General features: G+C 39.8%; 1 protein-coding gene across 10 annotated transcripts in view; it reads left to right on the plus strand.

Annotated features, from left to right (window-relative positions):
- The window catches only part of ERC2 (ELKS/RAB6-interacting/CAST family member 2), a 969444-nt gene that overhangs the window by 32725 nt on the left and 922929 nt on the right, over positions 1-13790 (plus strand). For all 10 annotated transcript variants that reach the window (XM_067043890.1, XM_067043893.1, XM_067043897.1 and 7 more), the window contains exon 2: positions 5281-6077. In XM_067043890.1, the coding sequence (XP_066899991.1) occupies positions 5421-6077 (657 nt within the window). In that variant the 5' untranslated portion in view covers positions 5281-5420. The remainder of the gene's footprint in view (positions 1-5280; positions 6078-13790) is intronic.

Here is a 13790-nt window from a genome sequence, read left to right on the forward strand (position 1 = left end):
GGCTGGGCTGGGCTGAGGTCCAAGATGGCTTGTCTTACCAGTCTGGCATCTTAGTGTAGGCTGTTAGCTAAGATACTTCGGTTCTCCTCCTCATGGTCTCTCTATGTCCATGTAGTATCTCATCTTCCAGGGCCTTTCTGTGTGGTTTCTCTTTCCAGTAGGATAGCTTGAACCTTACATCTCTGGTTTTTAAGAGAGCAAAAACAGAAGCAGCTAGGCCCAGAGCTGGAACAGTGTCACTTCTGTAGCATCTGTGGCTCAAAGCTGTCATGAAGCCAGCCCAGATTCAAGTAGAAGGGAAACAGAATCCATTTCTTAATGGAAGGAGAGACAGATGTGTACAGGAAGGGGAGAAATTTTGGTGGCCATCTCTGGAGACTTATGATGGCCATTAAAAATCATGTTCTATCAAAATATCTTATGGCATTAATGTTAAGTGGAAAAACTTGTTAAGAATAAAACATTGAGGAAGAAGATAGTACAAGACTTTATGTGGAATATAATAAGGATTTTGTCTAAAATTATACATACACATGCAGTTAAAAGGAATTGGAAGCAACGACATTAACTTGTTAACAGAGGTTGTCTATGACTGACAAAATTGAGTGTTTTCGTTTTCTTCTGTACACATATATGAATTTAAAAATTTTCTGTATCATCCATTAGTTGTTTTAATCACTTATTGGGCCATTGAGAAAGTCTTGACAAATTTCAAAGATTAGAAGATATATGTATTATGTTCTATGATCCCAGTGCCATAACATTAGGACTACAAAGTTTTAGCCAAAAACTTCTATCTACTTTGACATTTAAATATATCCTGAATATTCCCTGGGGTAGAAAAAATTTCAAAAGAAAAGCTATTTACAGAAGAGTTCTATACATAAAACATATGCAGCCAGTGTGTGTAATCTTACATGCATTCATCAGAAAATATGATTGATGATAAATGAACATTTACTGCAAAATGGCAAATGTAACTAAACACAAAGGAAATAGAAATTATTAAGGATAAAGAGATATTGATGAAATGGAAGACAAACTGTTGTAAAATTTATCAGTAAAACAGAAAAAAAATGTATCTTTAAAACACTAAAAAATAGACAAGAATTTGTCATATTGTCACCAAGAGAAACAGAAAAATACAAACAACATTAGGAATGAGATGGAGACATAACTTGAAGAGATTTTAAAAATTTGAAGGAAAAGTTATACAGAACATTACCAGGAAGACTGAAAAATCTCGATGGAACAGACTGTTTCTCAAGAAACATTTTAATGATCATTGACACAAAATAGGCAGCACATCCGAATAGATCAGTAAACATAGTAAAAAGTGAAAAGATAGTCAACAACTAAGCCCGTTTAATTTTACGAGTATGTTCTACCAAACATTTCAGGAACAGAGAGTCTTTATTATGCTAACTGTTCTAGAACATATGAAAAATGGAAAGCTTCTCAATCTATTCTATGACACTAAGCTACTGATACTAAACCTAGAAAAGGAGAATGCAAATATTTAAAGAAACATTATTTTAAGCTAGTTAATATATCTGTGCATGTTATGTCTTGTGTGTGTTGTGTGTGTGTGTGTGTGTGTGTGTGTGTGTGTATTTCCAGAAGGTGCAAATCCACTTTTGTTTGTTGGTTGTGGCAATTCTCCAAAGCCTTGGCCAGCTGGGCTGGTAATATCACTGCAGATTAAATCTGTGTGGGTGTAAGTTTTACTGAATTCGGATTGGGACTTCAAACCCGGCTAGGGACCTCAGAATGTCTGCTTCTAGACACAAGAGAAGAGAGAGAAGGACAAGTTAGATTTTATCACTTCTTGGAAAATACATCTGTAAGTGGTGGCTTAGCTAGGACCTAGATTCTAAACATAGCAAAAATAACAATTAATTTAACTATTGGAATTACAGAAGGAAAAAATTATTTTCTTAAGTTGATAGTGATGAACAGGTACATTAAAAGAAAGGTCTCAGAAAATAACCTAACTTTACACCTCAAGGAACTAGAAAAAGAACAAAGTAATCCCCAAGTTAGTAGGAGGAAAAAAATAACAAAGATCAGAGTAGAAATAAATAAAGCCTAAAAAGACAATGGAAAAGATCTTTATTATAGAAAGTTTAGAACATGCAAATAAACAAAAGGAAGAAAATGAAAACTATTTCGAACCCCATCACTGTTAACATTTTGATATGCGTTGTTCCAGTCTTCTCTGCAAGCTAGTGTGTATGTATATGGGTTTCACAATGTGAATTGACCATAAAAATGTTTTTGAGTCTACTTTTTCCCCCCACTACTAGTATGTCATGAGCATCTTTCCATCTCATGATTAATATTCGTTACATGTTACATATGTAATATGTATTACATAATGTTAAATATTCATGTAATGGTCACATTATTCCACTTTCTGTCTGTCTGTCTCATCATTTTTGTAACTGAATTCCTACTGTTGGAACCATTGACTCACTTTTTTTAGAGAACAGATTATTCATGCAAAAATTTTAGATACAAAATGATTTTTGTATATTTTCAAGGAAAACAAAATTAAGCTTTGAGCAACATAAACGTTTGAAACTAAGTTCGTTAGTTAAGAACAGGTGTATAATTCTTTGGAGGGACTTTTTAGGAGAAAGCTGTATGCAAAATATTTCTTCATACTATATAGAGGACTCTCTAGGGCATAAATGACAGATACCCTAATTTGAATTGAACGTAGCAGAAAGGAAATTTATGGGTGAATGTATCAGTTTTCTGTTGCCTCAGTAATGCTGCAAAACAACCAACCACAAAACATCAGTGACATATTCAGAAGTATTTATTTAGTCTGTGAGTGTATGGGGCTCACTGGATCTCAGCTGGACTTACTCATGCATCTGTGGTCAGCTGCTTGTTTGCCAGGCAGCTTTGCTGATCTTGGCTGGGCTTACTCAAATGTCTTGGGATTGGCTGGCTATTGGCTAGGATACCTTGACTCTTATTTTATGTTTCTCATCTTTCAGCAGGCTAGACTAGGCGTGTTCTAATTGCCATGGCAGAGGAAAATGAGCAAGAGGGTAAACACACAAGTGCTGTTTCAGGCCACTGCTTGCTTCCCATTTGCTATCACATTATTGGCCAAAGCAAGTCACATGACTGAACCCAGAGTCAGATTGGGAGGGCACAGCCAAGGACCCAGATACAGGAAGGGGTAAAGAACTGAGACCATTAATGTAGTCAGTCTACCTGGCATATGTAGCTAAAATGGCCTAGGGATAGATGTAGCGTCAGTGACTGCTTGATCCAGGGTTTCAAATGATGTCACCCAGTTTGATTTCACACTATTCAAAGTTTGGCTCTGCTTTCCTTTGCGTTAGCAAAGGAAAATGATAATGAAGCACTTTCCACATGGTAGTACTCAGAAGCTCTATCTTGAAAGCAAGTAATTCTAGCTAAAAAAGAGCTTATCTTTACCAATTATTCCAGCTAAAGTCATGATAGGGAGTGTTTTTGGACCAATGTGGGTCACATGCCCATCCCTAAACCAGCTATTATGTCTGGTGGATGGAATATGATGATTGGCCAGGACTGGGTCATGTTCTCACCACTGGCACCCTCCAGGATAGAATGGAGGGAGTCAGCCTCACCTAAACCTAATGAACTGTGGGTAGAGAGTTGGGAACAATTTCTCTAAGAAAAATAGAGAGTATTACCAGAAAGTTGGGGCGGGGTGGGAGAACTGAGGGAGAATGAATGATAGGCAGGTAAAAAAAGATGTATAATGCTATTAATGCACTTATTGAATAATACCAACAAAAACTATTTATCGACTATTCTGTGCTAGGTACCAAACTGGGTGTTTTAAAAGCATCATATTGGGCTTCTCTGGTGGCGCAGTGGTTGAGAGTCTGCCTGCTGATTCAGGGGACATGGGTTTGTGCCCCGGTCCGGGAAGATCCCACATGCCGCGGAGCGGCTGGGCCCGTGAGCCATGGCCGCTGAGCCTGCGCGTCCAGAGCCGGGAGAGGACACAACAGTGAGAGGCCCGCGTACCGCAAAAAAAAAAAGCAAAAAAAAAAGCATCATCTTACCTATTTCTCACAATACTGAGTTAGGTGATTTTACCCACATTTTATTTATTAGAGAAGGGAAGCATGTGACAGTTAAATAATTTGCCTAAGGTCACTCAGCTTGTCATTGTTAGAATGGATATTTGAACCTCGGTTGGCCCCTCTCCAGAATCTGTGGTCTTAGTGTTTAAAAGCTGAAGAAAAAGAAAGAACACTAAACATACCCTAAGAGGAAGAGCAGGAGGCCATTATGCACCCCATTAAGGCCATTTGGATCCTAACACTGAATGGATAATCACAATCCTGTAGCCCTAGCTACGTAAATCTGCACCAAAGTACTTGAGTAACCATGACAGGGAGCTTTTATCTAGGTGTTGTGGGACCAGGAACTCTGACACAGGGGACTGTTTCCCTGTGCCATTTCTGTACAGTTGTAGAGTGGTTAATATGAATATTTATGTCAACCAAACTGGAAAAAATTCTCAAAACACTAGCCTGAAAGATGTGTATGAAGGGGGAAAGAGACAGGATTGCCATGTTCCTTGGTGATAGCATTTAGGATCTGGCTATATGTATAGGAGACTTGTTGGTTGAGCCACCTCTTTTCTTCTAGCTCCAAGATGGCCAATAGGTTCCGACTTATGTGTCAGTACCAGTTGATTGGTAAACCATCTATAGAGTGTTGTGTTGAGAAGAGTTCTGGATTTTGTGGGAAAGAGAACTGTGATGGATTAGTACTGTCTGTAATGGTTACAGGAGAGGGAGGTAACAGCCTGCTTGACTATTATTTGACATCCTAAGAAGCAACAACTTCTCAGAGTTACTGTCAAGCCACTTGTGTATGGGGGTCATGTCCCTAGGATGGAGTATTTTATACCTAGGGTCTCTATGATAAGGAATCCTATGGTGAATTTTTCTGGAGGTCCCAACTGTCAATTAGCACAGACTGAAATGCAGAGATTCATTGTCCTAAGGAAAAATGAGCTTCTTTTTCGCTCTGAGAACTTTTCACCTTTCTTGGGAGCAGGGTCGGGGGGGAGTTTACAAAATGTTTACATGTAGTAAGTAAAGTTTGGGGTCACTATTATTTTTAAATAAGCATGGGTGTGACTCTATCATTATCATCAATCTATCATCTCTCTATATATTTTAAAAATATAATGCAATTAACAGTCAGAGTTCTAAAGAAATTTGTTTTCGATTATCTTTTTTTCTCATTTTTCAGATCTCTGATTGGATGCATTTCCTGGTACAGACTATGAAAAGAATGCAGTGAAAATTCTGGCCAACAGTGAAAATATTGGCTTAATCTCCAACTTAGTATAGCATTCCTTCTCTTCTGTAGCACCTCATAATAGAAGAAAAATGTATGGAAGTGCAAGAACAATCACCAATCTGGAAGGTAGCCCTTCCAGATCTCCTCGTTTGCCAAGGTCTCCTCGTTTGGGCCACCGAAGAACAAGTAGTGGGGGAGGTGGAGGAACAGGCAAGACTCTGTCCATGGAGAATATCCAGTCCCTTAATGCAGCCTATGCTACGTCTGGACCCATGTATCTGAGTGATCATGAGGGGGTGGCTTCAACAACTTACCCAAAGGGCACCATGACTCTGGGAAGGGCCACAAATCGAGCTGTATATGGAGGCCGAGTCACAGCTATGGGAAGTAGTCCCAATATTGCCTCTGCTGGACTTTCCCACACAGATGTCCTTTCATACACCGATCAACATGGAGGTCTGACTAGCTCATCCCATCATCACCACCACCAGGTCCCCTCCATGTTGAGGCAGGTAAGGGATAGCACAATGTTAGACCTTCAAGCCCAGCTCAAGGAACTTCAGAGAGAGAATGACCTGCTCCGGAAAGAGCTAGACATCAAGGACAGCAAGTTGGGGTCTTCCATGAACAGTATTAAGACTTTCTGGAGTCCTGAGCTCAAGAAGGAGAGAGTCTTGAGGAAAGAAGAGGCAGCCCGGATGTCTGTCCTCAAGGAGCAGATGAGGGTTTCCCATGAAGAAAATCAGGTAGGTTATGACTCATCTCAGTGTTTTTCAGCCTTAGCTTCTCACGGAGTAGTTGATGCTTTGCAGATGGTACCACGGCCTGTGCAGAAGAAAGTTTGGCATCATCAAGATGGCTATGGCTTAGTATGTGTTTGACTTAGAGACTACCAGAGAGCATAGGAAATGTAAGGTTACAGCTTGTGATCTTGTTTTCCAATAACCTTTTCACATTGTTGCAGAAGAGGGGAGATCACTCCTCATTGGCTAACTTTATACTTGGTTATTTTTGTTCTCTTTTTCAGTAGTCACAAGAGCAGCTCAGATGTACTTCCTTCTGAATAGAAGAGGAAAACATTGATTTTTGCAAGAGTAGACACTTTAACAGCAACATTTAGAGGGCCACATTTGACTGGTGAATTGATTTTTTTTTTTTAATGCACCAGCAACATTTCCTTCTAGAATGAGGGAAGTTGGTTCACTAAATAGCAAACTGAACAATATTAAATGGGATTGGATAGGATGGGTTTGATGTCATGTTAGAGAAACACAATAAATTTTAACCTGGTCTTTCTACCTTTATTCATTCGATATTAACTAAGCACCTACTATGTGCTTACTCTTTTTTGATCCATCTTCCATGTCATAGCAAGATTAGTTTTCCCATTGTCTACCTGCAGTTATGCCATTCCCCTGCTTTAAAGCTCTCAATAATTACTCATTGCCTCCAGAATGAAGTGTACCTTTGGCTGAGCCTACAGCACCTTCTACTGGAATGCCTGAGTCAGCCTTTCCAGTCTTATCTCGTACCACCTCCTTCCACATCTTCTGTGCTACTTGCACTACCACTTGGTAATTCTTGCACATACTCAAAGTTTCCCACCTCCTTTCCCTTCTGTTCCTTTCCATTCGTGGCCTTCCCAGCATCCCCTCTCCCTGCCTCTTTTTGTTCAGTCCCAGCTCTAGTCTTCATTTTCAAATCCTACCTATATTGTGAGGCTCATTTATATGCTGCTGTTCATAGGGGCTTTGGAGTAAGACATGCCTGGGTTTATATCCCAGCTTCACCTCTTATTAGCAGTGAGATAAATGCTAAGAGATGGAGAGTAGAGGCTGTTGTGCCATTTGGCTGGAAAAAATTCCCAGATGTCATTTAACTTTCTGTAGAAGCTGGAGGTAATTTTAACTTGGCTGAACTAGTCATTCTCTGACAGTTGGTCCTGGTGCTGTCCTAAGGAAGCTCTCTGCCTTTCTTGGGGTCATCTGCTGGCTTCTATCTATTTCCCTGGCTGCTACCCCTTTGGAGTCCAAGCGTTTGTAGAAGCATTTCTGATCTGTATGAGAATCTGCTCTTCGTTTTCCTTCTATGTGGGGAAAGCAATCACCTTATCCCTTTGATTATCTGACAGAGCCTTTGCTGGTTTTCAGATGTGGAAATATGATTTTCGGTTGGAACAGAAAGCTTTGTTCTTCATTCCTAAGTCAAATCAATGCCCTTCACTATCATTTCTGCTTTTTTCTGACTTAGCTGGTTTATGAAGTCCTGTTATTGCTATGTGCATTTCCCCAGTTCTGTACAGGTTTTCTTCCTTTTTTAGTTGTTTTGGAAAATGGTTAAGGCAGTTTAGGAATGATGCAAGTAGTGACAAAAAGTTTGGAAGCCATTTTTAAAACGGTCAGCTCCAAAATTACTTGTTTCTTATGGTTTTATCATTAAAAATTTTTTTGAGCACAGATCCCTACTTATACATGTATATTTATTTATAAATTACACAATGTGCTACTGTGCCAATACATTATGTTTCTTCTTTGACATTCACAAAGAATTAATATGGAAAAGAAAAAGTAAAATAAATAATTTATTGAGGTACATTTTAATGACACACAAAACCTTTTTGCTTTGACTAAAAACATTTTAAGCCCCTTGTCTATTTTGTAAGACATAGTTCAGTTTAAAGCAGGTAATATCCACAATTCCACTTAACTGTCCCATGTCACCTTAGCCAGAAGCAAGTGAATATTTTAGGGAACCTCTTCCTTGTTCTGGAACCTACTATGATCACAGTCTACCTTGGTTACTGTGGGTGACATATGACTATGCAACATATGACTTAGTGAAAGCCCTAGTCTTAAGTAAACTATAATTATTTTCTTTTTTAGGTTAAAAATATAAAAGGAGGAAGAGGCATGGAGATTTTGAAAAGTCAATTTACTTGCAATATGAGGTAGTATTACAAAGTAAAGGATATAAAAATGGACAAAAAGCAAGTTATTTAAAAAAACTGAAGTGTCCCCCCCACCCCCAGAAGTATATCAGCATCCCTTTCAGGGGTATATAAATACCTGTTGGTCAGAATAAGGTAGATCCTGCTGCAGTAATCAACAGGCCTCAAATCTCAGTGGCTTAACCCATCAGAGATTTATTTCTTATTCACCTGAAGTATGAAGCAGGTCAAGTGACTCGCCAGGGCAGGTCTCCTCCAGGCAGTGACTCAGGATCCAGGCTTTCCACATCTTGGCACGTGGCTTCAAGAGTTGTTACAGCAGAGGAAAAGAGTGCCTGTGGTGACACATTGTCTTCTCAGTTCCCTGGATGGAAGTGACACAAATGCAAGGGGGTGTGAGGTGTAGTCCTCTCTTCTTTCCAGGAAGGAGAGGAGAGTTAGATATGAAGGAGCACTAAAAATTTCTACTGGTGGAGTTTTTATATTTGTCAGAAAGTGGAGCGACTTGAAATAAAGTTTGGGGAAGAATCCAGAGTTCTGCCGTTGCTGCTGTTTCTATTATTACTGCTACTGCAATCAGTAGACATCAGTTGGGGGCTTACTATGTACTAGGCATTGTGCTTAGAGCTTTGTGTACATCATCTTATTTAGTGTTTGCATCAATCGTCTGAGGTAGGTGCTAGATTTTTTCTCAGTTTACACATTAAAAATAAATGTAGAGAGAATAAGCAGCTTGCCCAAGTTCACACAGGGCAAGTAAGTGACAGGGCTGGGCTTTAAGGCTTTGGTCTATTTTACGCCAACATGTAAGATCTTAACTTTATGCTTACTACCTCCTTATAGGATCACTGAGCTATGAATAGAATCTTAGTATGATCGGAAGATTACACTTCATATGTTAGGTGAAAAAAATGACTAGTTTTGATAGAATGATTAAGATTGTCATTTAGTTTAATTAGGATTTTTGTTCTTAATTAGGAATTTATTTCTTCTTAAACTTTTCTGTATGGAAGAAAAGAATGTAAAAGAGAGAAACAACACTTGATTGTGGTGTCTTAACAACCACCACAACAAATGTAGCTCTACCAGGGGGTACTAACTAAATTCAGGTGATCTAAAATGATTTGAATTGTGCTATGTGAATAGAAATGGGAAGCAGGTCCATTATAGTGTGGAGGTGAGGATATTTGAATGCTCTTGTATATGAAATTCATAGTTCTGTGAATTTAATGATCACAGGCACAGACCTTTCACCCTTATGTGCAGTGTTACAGAGGTCTCCCTTTCATCAGTTCCTTTGCGGTATATTTTGAAGTCCTTGTGGTTTTGTCAGAGGAAGCTGAACCCAACTCCAGATCTAAGGGAGGATGTTGAACACCCACCCTGTGTTAAAGGAAGTACAGACCTTGGAGCCAATGGGTAGGTGGCTATGACCAAATTTCTTATGTGTGAAGGGTAGACGCCTAGGTTCCTGGAGGGTATTCCACCCCAGACCCCCTTCCCATTCACACTTCCTAGGTTCTCTCCAAGGCCCTACTTCTCAGCCACAAAGATCTGCATGTATAGAAATACATTTGGGATACTAAGAGTTGCAGTACTGATGTGTGGAATTTTGGGGTTGTTTGTAGAAACCAGAGTGCATGGATGAAGAGTTATCTGTATGCCATCACTTGTGCTTCTTGCTTCATGGTGTGTTTTCTTGATGGAGAAAGAGTGGGGTGGAGTCTTGTGCTCTCAATGTCACACCTGTAGACTGATTTGGGGAGAGATGAGGAGAAAAGATTTAGAATAGATGTTAGGCTGCCACTTGAGGTAGTCCCCTTTTTATTTTTAATGGCCTGTGGGGTTAGAGTGGATGTTGGGGGCAAGAGAATGCAACTGTGTATGGGGAAGTTAAGTGACCCATTTTTCTCTAAAAGATGATATGGTGGTCTTTTCTTTACAACTCCGTTCTATTTACCCATACAATGGAGATCAGAGAGAGAAAACATGGTAGAAAATACATTTTCAGAAAGTTCATAAGGACTTATATCTTGCAGTTTTGTGCATATAGGTTATTAAATTTTCATATCCCTGGATTTTTAATGCAATTATTAACTTTGTATTTTTAAAATTATTATTATTTATTTCTTTATATTTGGCTGCATTGGGTCTGCATTGCTGCGTGCGGGCTTTCTCTAGTTGCGGCGAGCGGGGGCTACTCTTCGTTGTGGTGCACGGGCTTCTCATTGCGGTGGCTTCTCTTGTTGTGGAGCACGGGCTCTAGGCACGCAGGCTTCAGTAGTTGTGGTACGTGGGCTCAGTAGTTGTGGTTTGCTGGCTCTAGAGCACAGGCTCAGTAGTTGTGGTGCATGGGCTTAGTTGTTCTGTGGCATGTGGGATCTTCCTGGACCAGGGCTCGAACCTGTGTCGCCTGCATTGGCAGGCAGATTCTTAACCATTGCGCCACGAGGGAAGTCCCAAACTTTGTATTTTTATTGGATTATTTTTTCCAAATTAGGCGTACATATAGAAGTTTTTAGACATTTTCCTAATTCATGCATGGCTAGTCAAGGATCTGCATGAATATAAATAGCATCATACTCTGGAAGATTGTACTAGATCTAATATTTGCCCATCTCGTGTGTGCAAAAGTGGGACAAGGTCACTGGGAAATGTAACCTAAGAAGTGTAAGTAAACCTGTCTGGGGAATGTTATGGCTTTTAATCAATGGTTATATGATAATTTCTATTTCTGGCTTAACACAATAGAAAATAATCTACTCTAAATCAATATTAATAAGGGTTTTTGATGAGTTTTAGAGCTAGTTTCACATATGATTTATTGATTCTCATTTTGAGCCTGTAACTTGAAAAGGTCGAGGTGGATCACATTTCCGTGTTTCCTTTATTATTATTTTTCTTTTATTTATATAACAGCAGGGCCATTTCAACAGAGGTTATTCCACTCTGTTCTAAAATATTCATTTCACTGTGAGTGTCCAGATATGAAGAGTTGTACCAGTTGGAAGTGGGTGACAGAATTAATTCTATCTCCTGCTGAGAAGGTGGTGAGGCAGTTGCATTGGGAAGGGGTGTCCATTGACAGTTAAATGCAGCTGCAGTAACCTTGAGTACTGAGTGTTTATGAGATCAAGGGCTTATCCCTGGAGAGCTGAGTCCCATCAGGTTTGTGGGTGGTACTTAAATATATTCACTGCTCAGATCTGCCTTCTCCCTATATCTTCTTTTGGGCACCATTCCTTCTACTACTCTGAGATCCATGGATCCCTCAAATCCAGGTTTCCAAAGTGTGTCCAGGGAAATGACACTTTCCAAAGGGGATCTTCTGGTCAAGTAAACTTAAGACACAACATACTAGATACTCCTCTCTTAGAAATTCAAACACTATATTTTGGGTTGAGTTGTGTCCCCCCTAAAAAAGATATGTTGGGATCTTAACCCCCAGCACTTCAGAATGTGACTTTATTTGCAGATAAGGTCTTTACAGAGGTAATCAAGTCAAAATGAGGTCCTTAGGGTGGGCCTAATCCAATATGACTGGTGTCCTTATTAAAAGGAGAAATTTGGACACAGGCATAGACATGCACAGAGAGAAGGCCAGTGGAAGAGACAGGGTGAAGATGGCCATCTATAAGCCAAAGAGATACGCCTGGAACAGATCATTCCCTCACAGTCCTCAGAAGGAAGAACCCTGCTGACACCTTGTTCTCGAACTTCTGGCTTCCGGAACTGCAAGACAGTAAATTTCTATTGTTTAAACCACCCAGTTTGTGATACTTTGTTTTGGCAGTCCTAGTAGACTAATATAACATATCAGCATGTGAAATGCTCTAACTCTTGCAGTTAAAAATATTTATTAAATTTACTTAATCCAGCAATTTCCCAAACTTACTTGACCATGAAACTTTATCTTAAACTGAGCACTTATGTATTAGCCAGCTATTGCTGCAGTAATGCTGTCTAACAAGCCATACCAAAACTTGCTAGCTTAAAAAGATAAGCATTTACCTCTCCCTTACATATTTACAGGTTGGCTGTAATTTAGTTGTGCAGGTCTGGACTCTGAGCACCAGGCTCTAGGCTGAAAGTGGGATTCAGGTACGTTCCACGTGTTTCCACATTCTGTTTGGAACAGCAGCTATTCAGGGCTTTGTCTTCTGATGGTGGATCACAGACACCAAGTGATCCAACCAAACCACATAGATGCATTTAAAGCCTCTGCTTGCATCATGTCCACTAACATTCTGTTGACTAAAGCATGTTATGTGGCCAAGTCCAAAGTCAGTGGGGGTCAGGGAAATCTACTCCCTGCAAAGCAGAAAGGGAGTGAAGTGAATATATATATATATATATATATATAAATACACACACACACACAAATCCTATCTGTCACAAACTATAAATATTCCTAGAACTAAGGGTATAAAGGCCACACTTTGGGAAAACCTTCTTTAAGAGCAGCTCTGGAATTGCGACATTAAGTTTGAGACTTCTAAAGTGGATGAACCCTTTCAGTATGGTCGAAGTTTCCTTCAGTGGCTGGGCCTTCTAATATCCTAATGATGCCTGATTAATGGCTCACCTTCAGGCTCCTCCTCCTCTTCCTGAGGTGACTGACCAATGAAACTCACGTGGAAATCTGGGAGATTCTAGGCAAAGTTTTATTTTCCTGATAAAGGAATAAATGTCACCAGCAGTGCTCCTTCCTCCTTCTTTCTGTCTTTAGTGTCAATATGTTGACTGTTAGTAACCATGGAAGGAAGGACAAGAAAAGCATAGAGACATATGTCTTACCATCCCTGAGCAGTTGCACCAGCCCCAGCAATGGCCTGCCTCCAGACTTCTAGTCATGTGAGAAAATAAACCCCTAGTTGTTTAAGTCAGTGTTGGTTGGGTATCCTATTACTTGCAGCTTAGTACCTTCCTAACTGATAAAACATAGAAAATCATGAACTGATAATTATTATTCTAATTATCACCAGTCATCATAACCATAAAAATAGGTGCATTTCAGTGAGGTGAAATGAGACCTTAAAGGACCTTACACATGAGAATGAAGAAACTTACTTACTAATGGTATTGGACAATACTCTTAAGTAGTAACACGAATGCTACTGATAGCCTGTATAAAAGAAAATGGAAATTTATTAGTTCCTGCAATGAAATTGCAGAAAGGCTCAGGTATGGAGCTTGGGGTTGACTGGATCCAGGGCCTCAAACTGTAGCAGGACTTTGTCTCTCCCCATTGCTTCATTTCTGGTTCTCAATATCTGCCTGTACGTGTGAGCCTCATTTTCTCCTTCATGTGGTAGGTCATAATTGAAGTGGTAAGAGATCCCTGTATCTTCATTTATCATTTAGAAAATTTATGGAAGGACTTTGGTCCTGCCTTGGTTATATTCTTTCTCCAGGACTTAGTGAGTGTGTGTGGTGGCAGGGGACAGGTATGTGAGAAGGGGTTACCATGACTGGTGACCTGTTAGAACTGCAGGCATTGGGAGAGGAGCAG

Source organism: Kogia breviceps, chromosome 10 (assembly GCF_026419965.1).
Source record: "Kogia breviceps isolate mKogBre1 chromosome 10, mKogBre1 haplotype 1, whole genome shotgun sequence".
Classification (NCBI taxonomy): Eukaryota; Metazoa; Chordata; class Mammalia; order Artiodactyla; family Physeteridae; genus Kogia; species Kogia breviceps.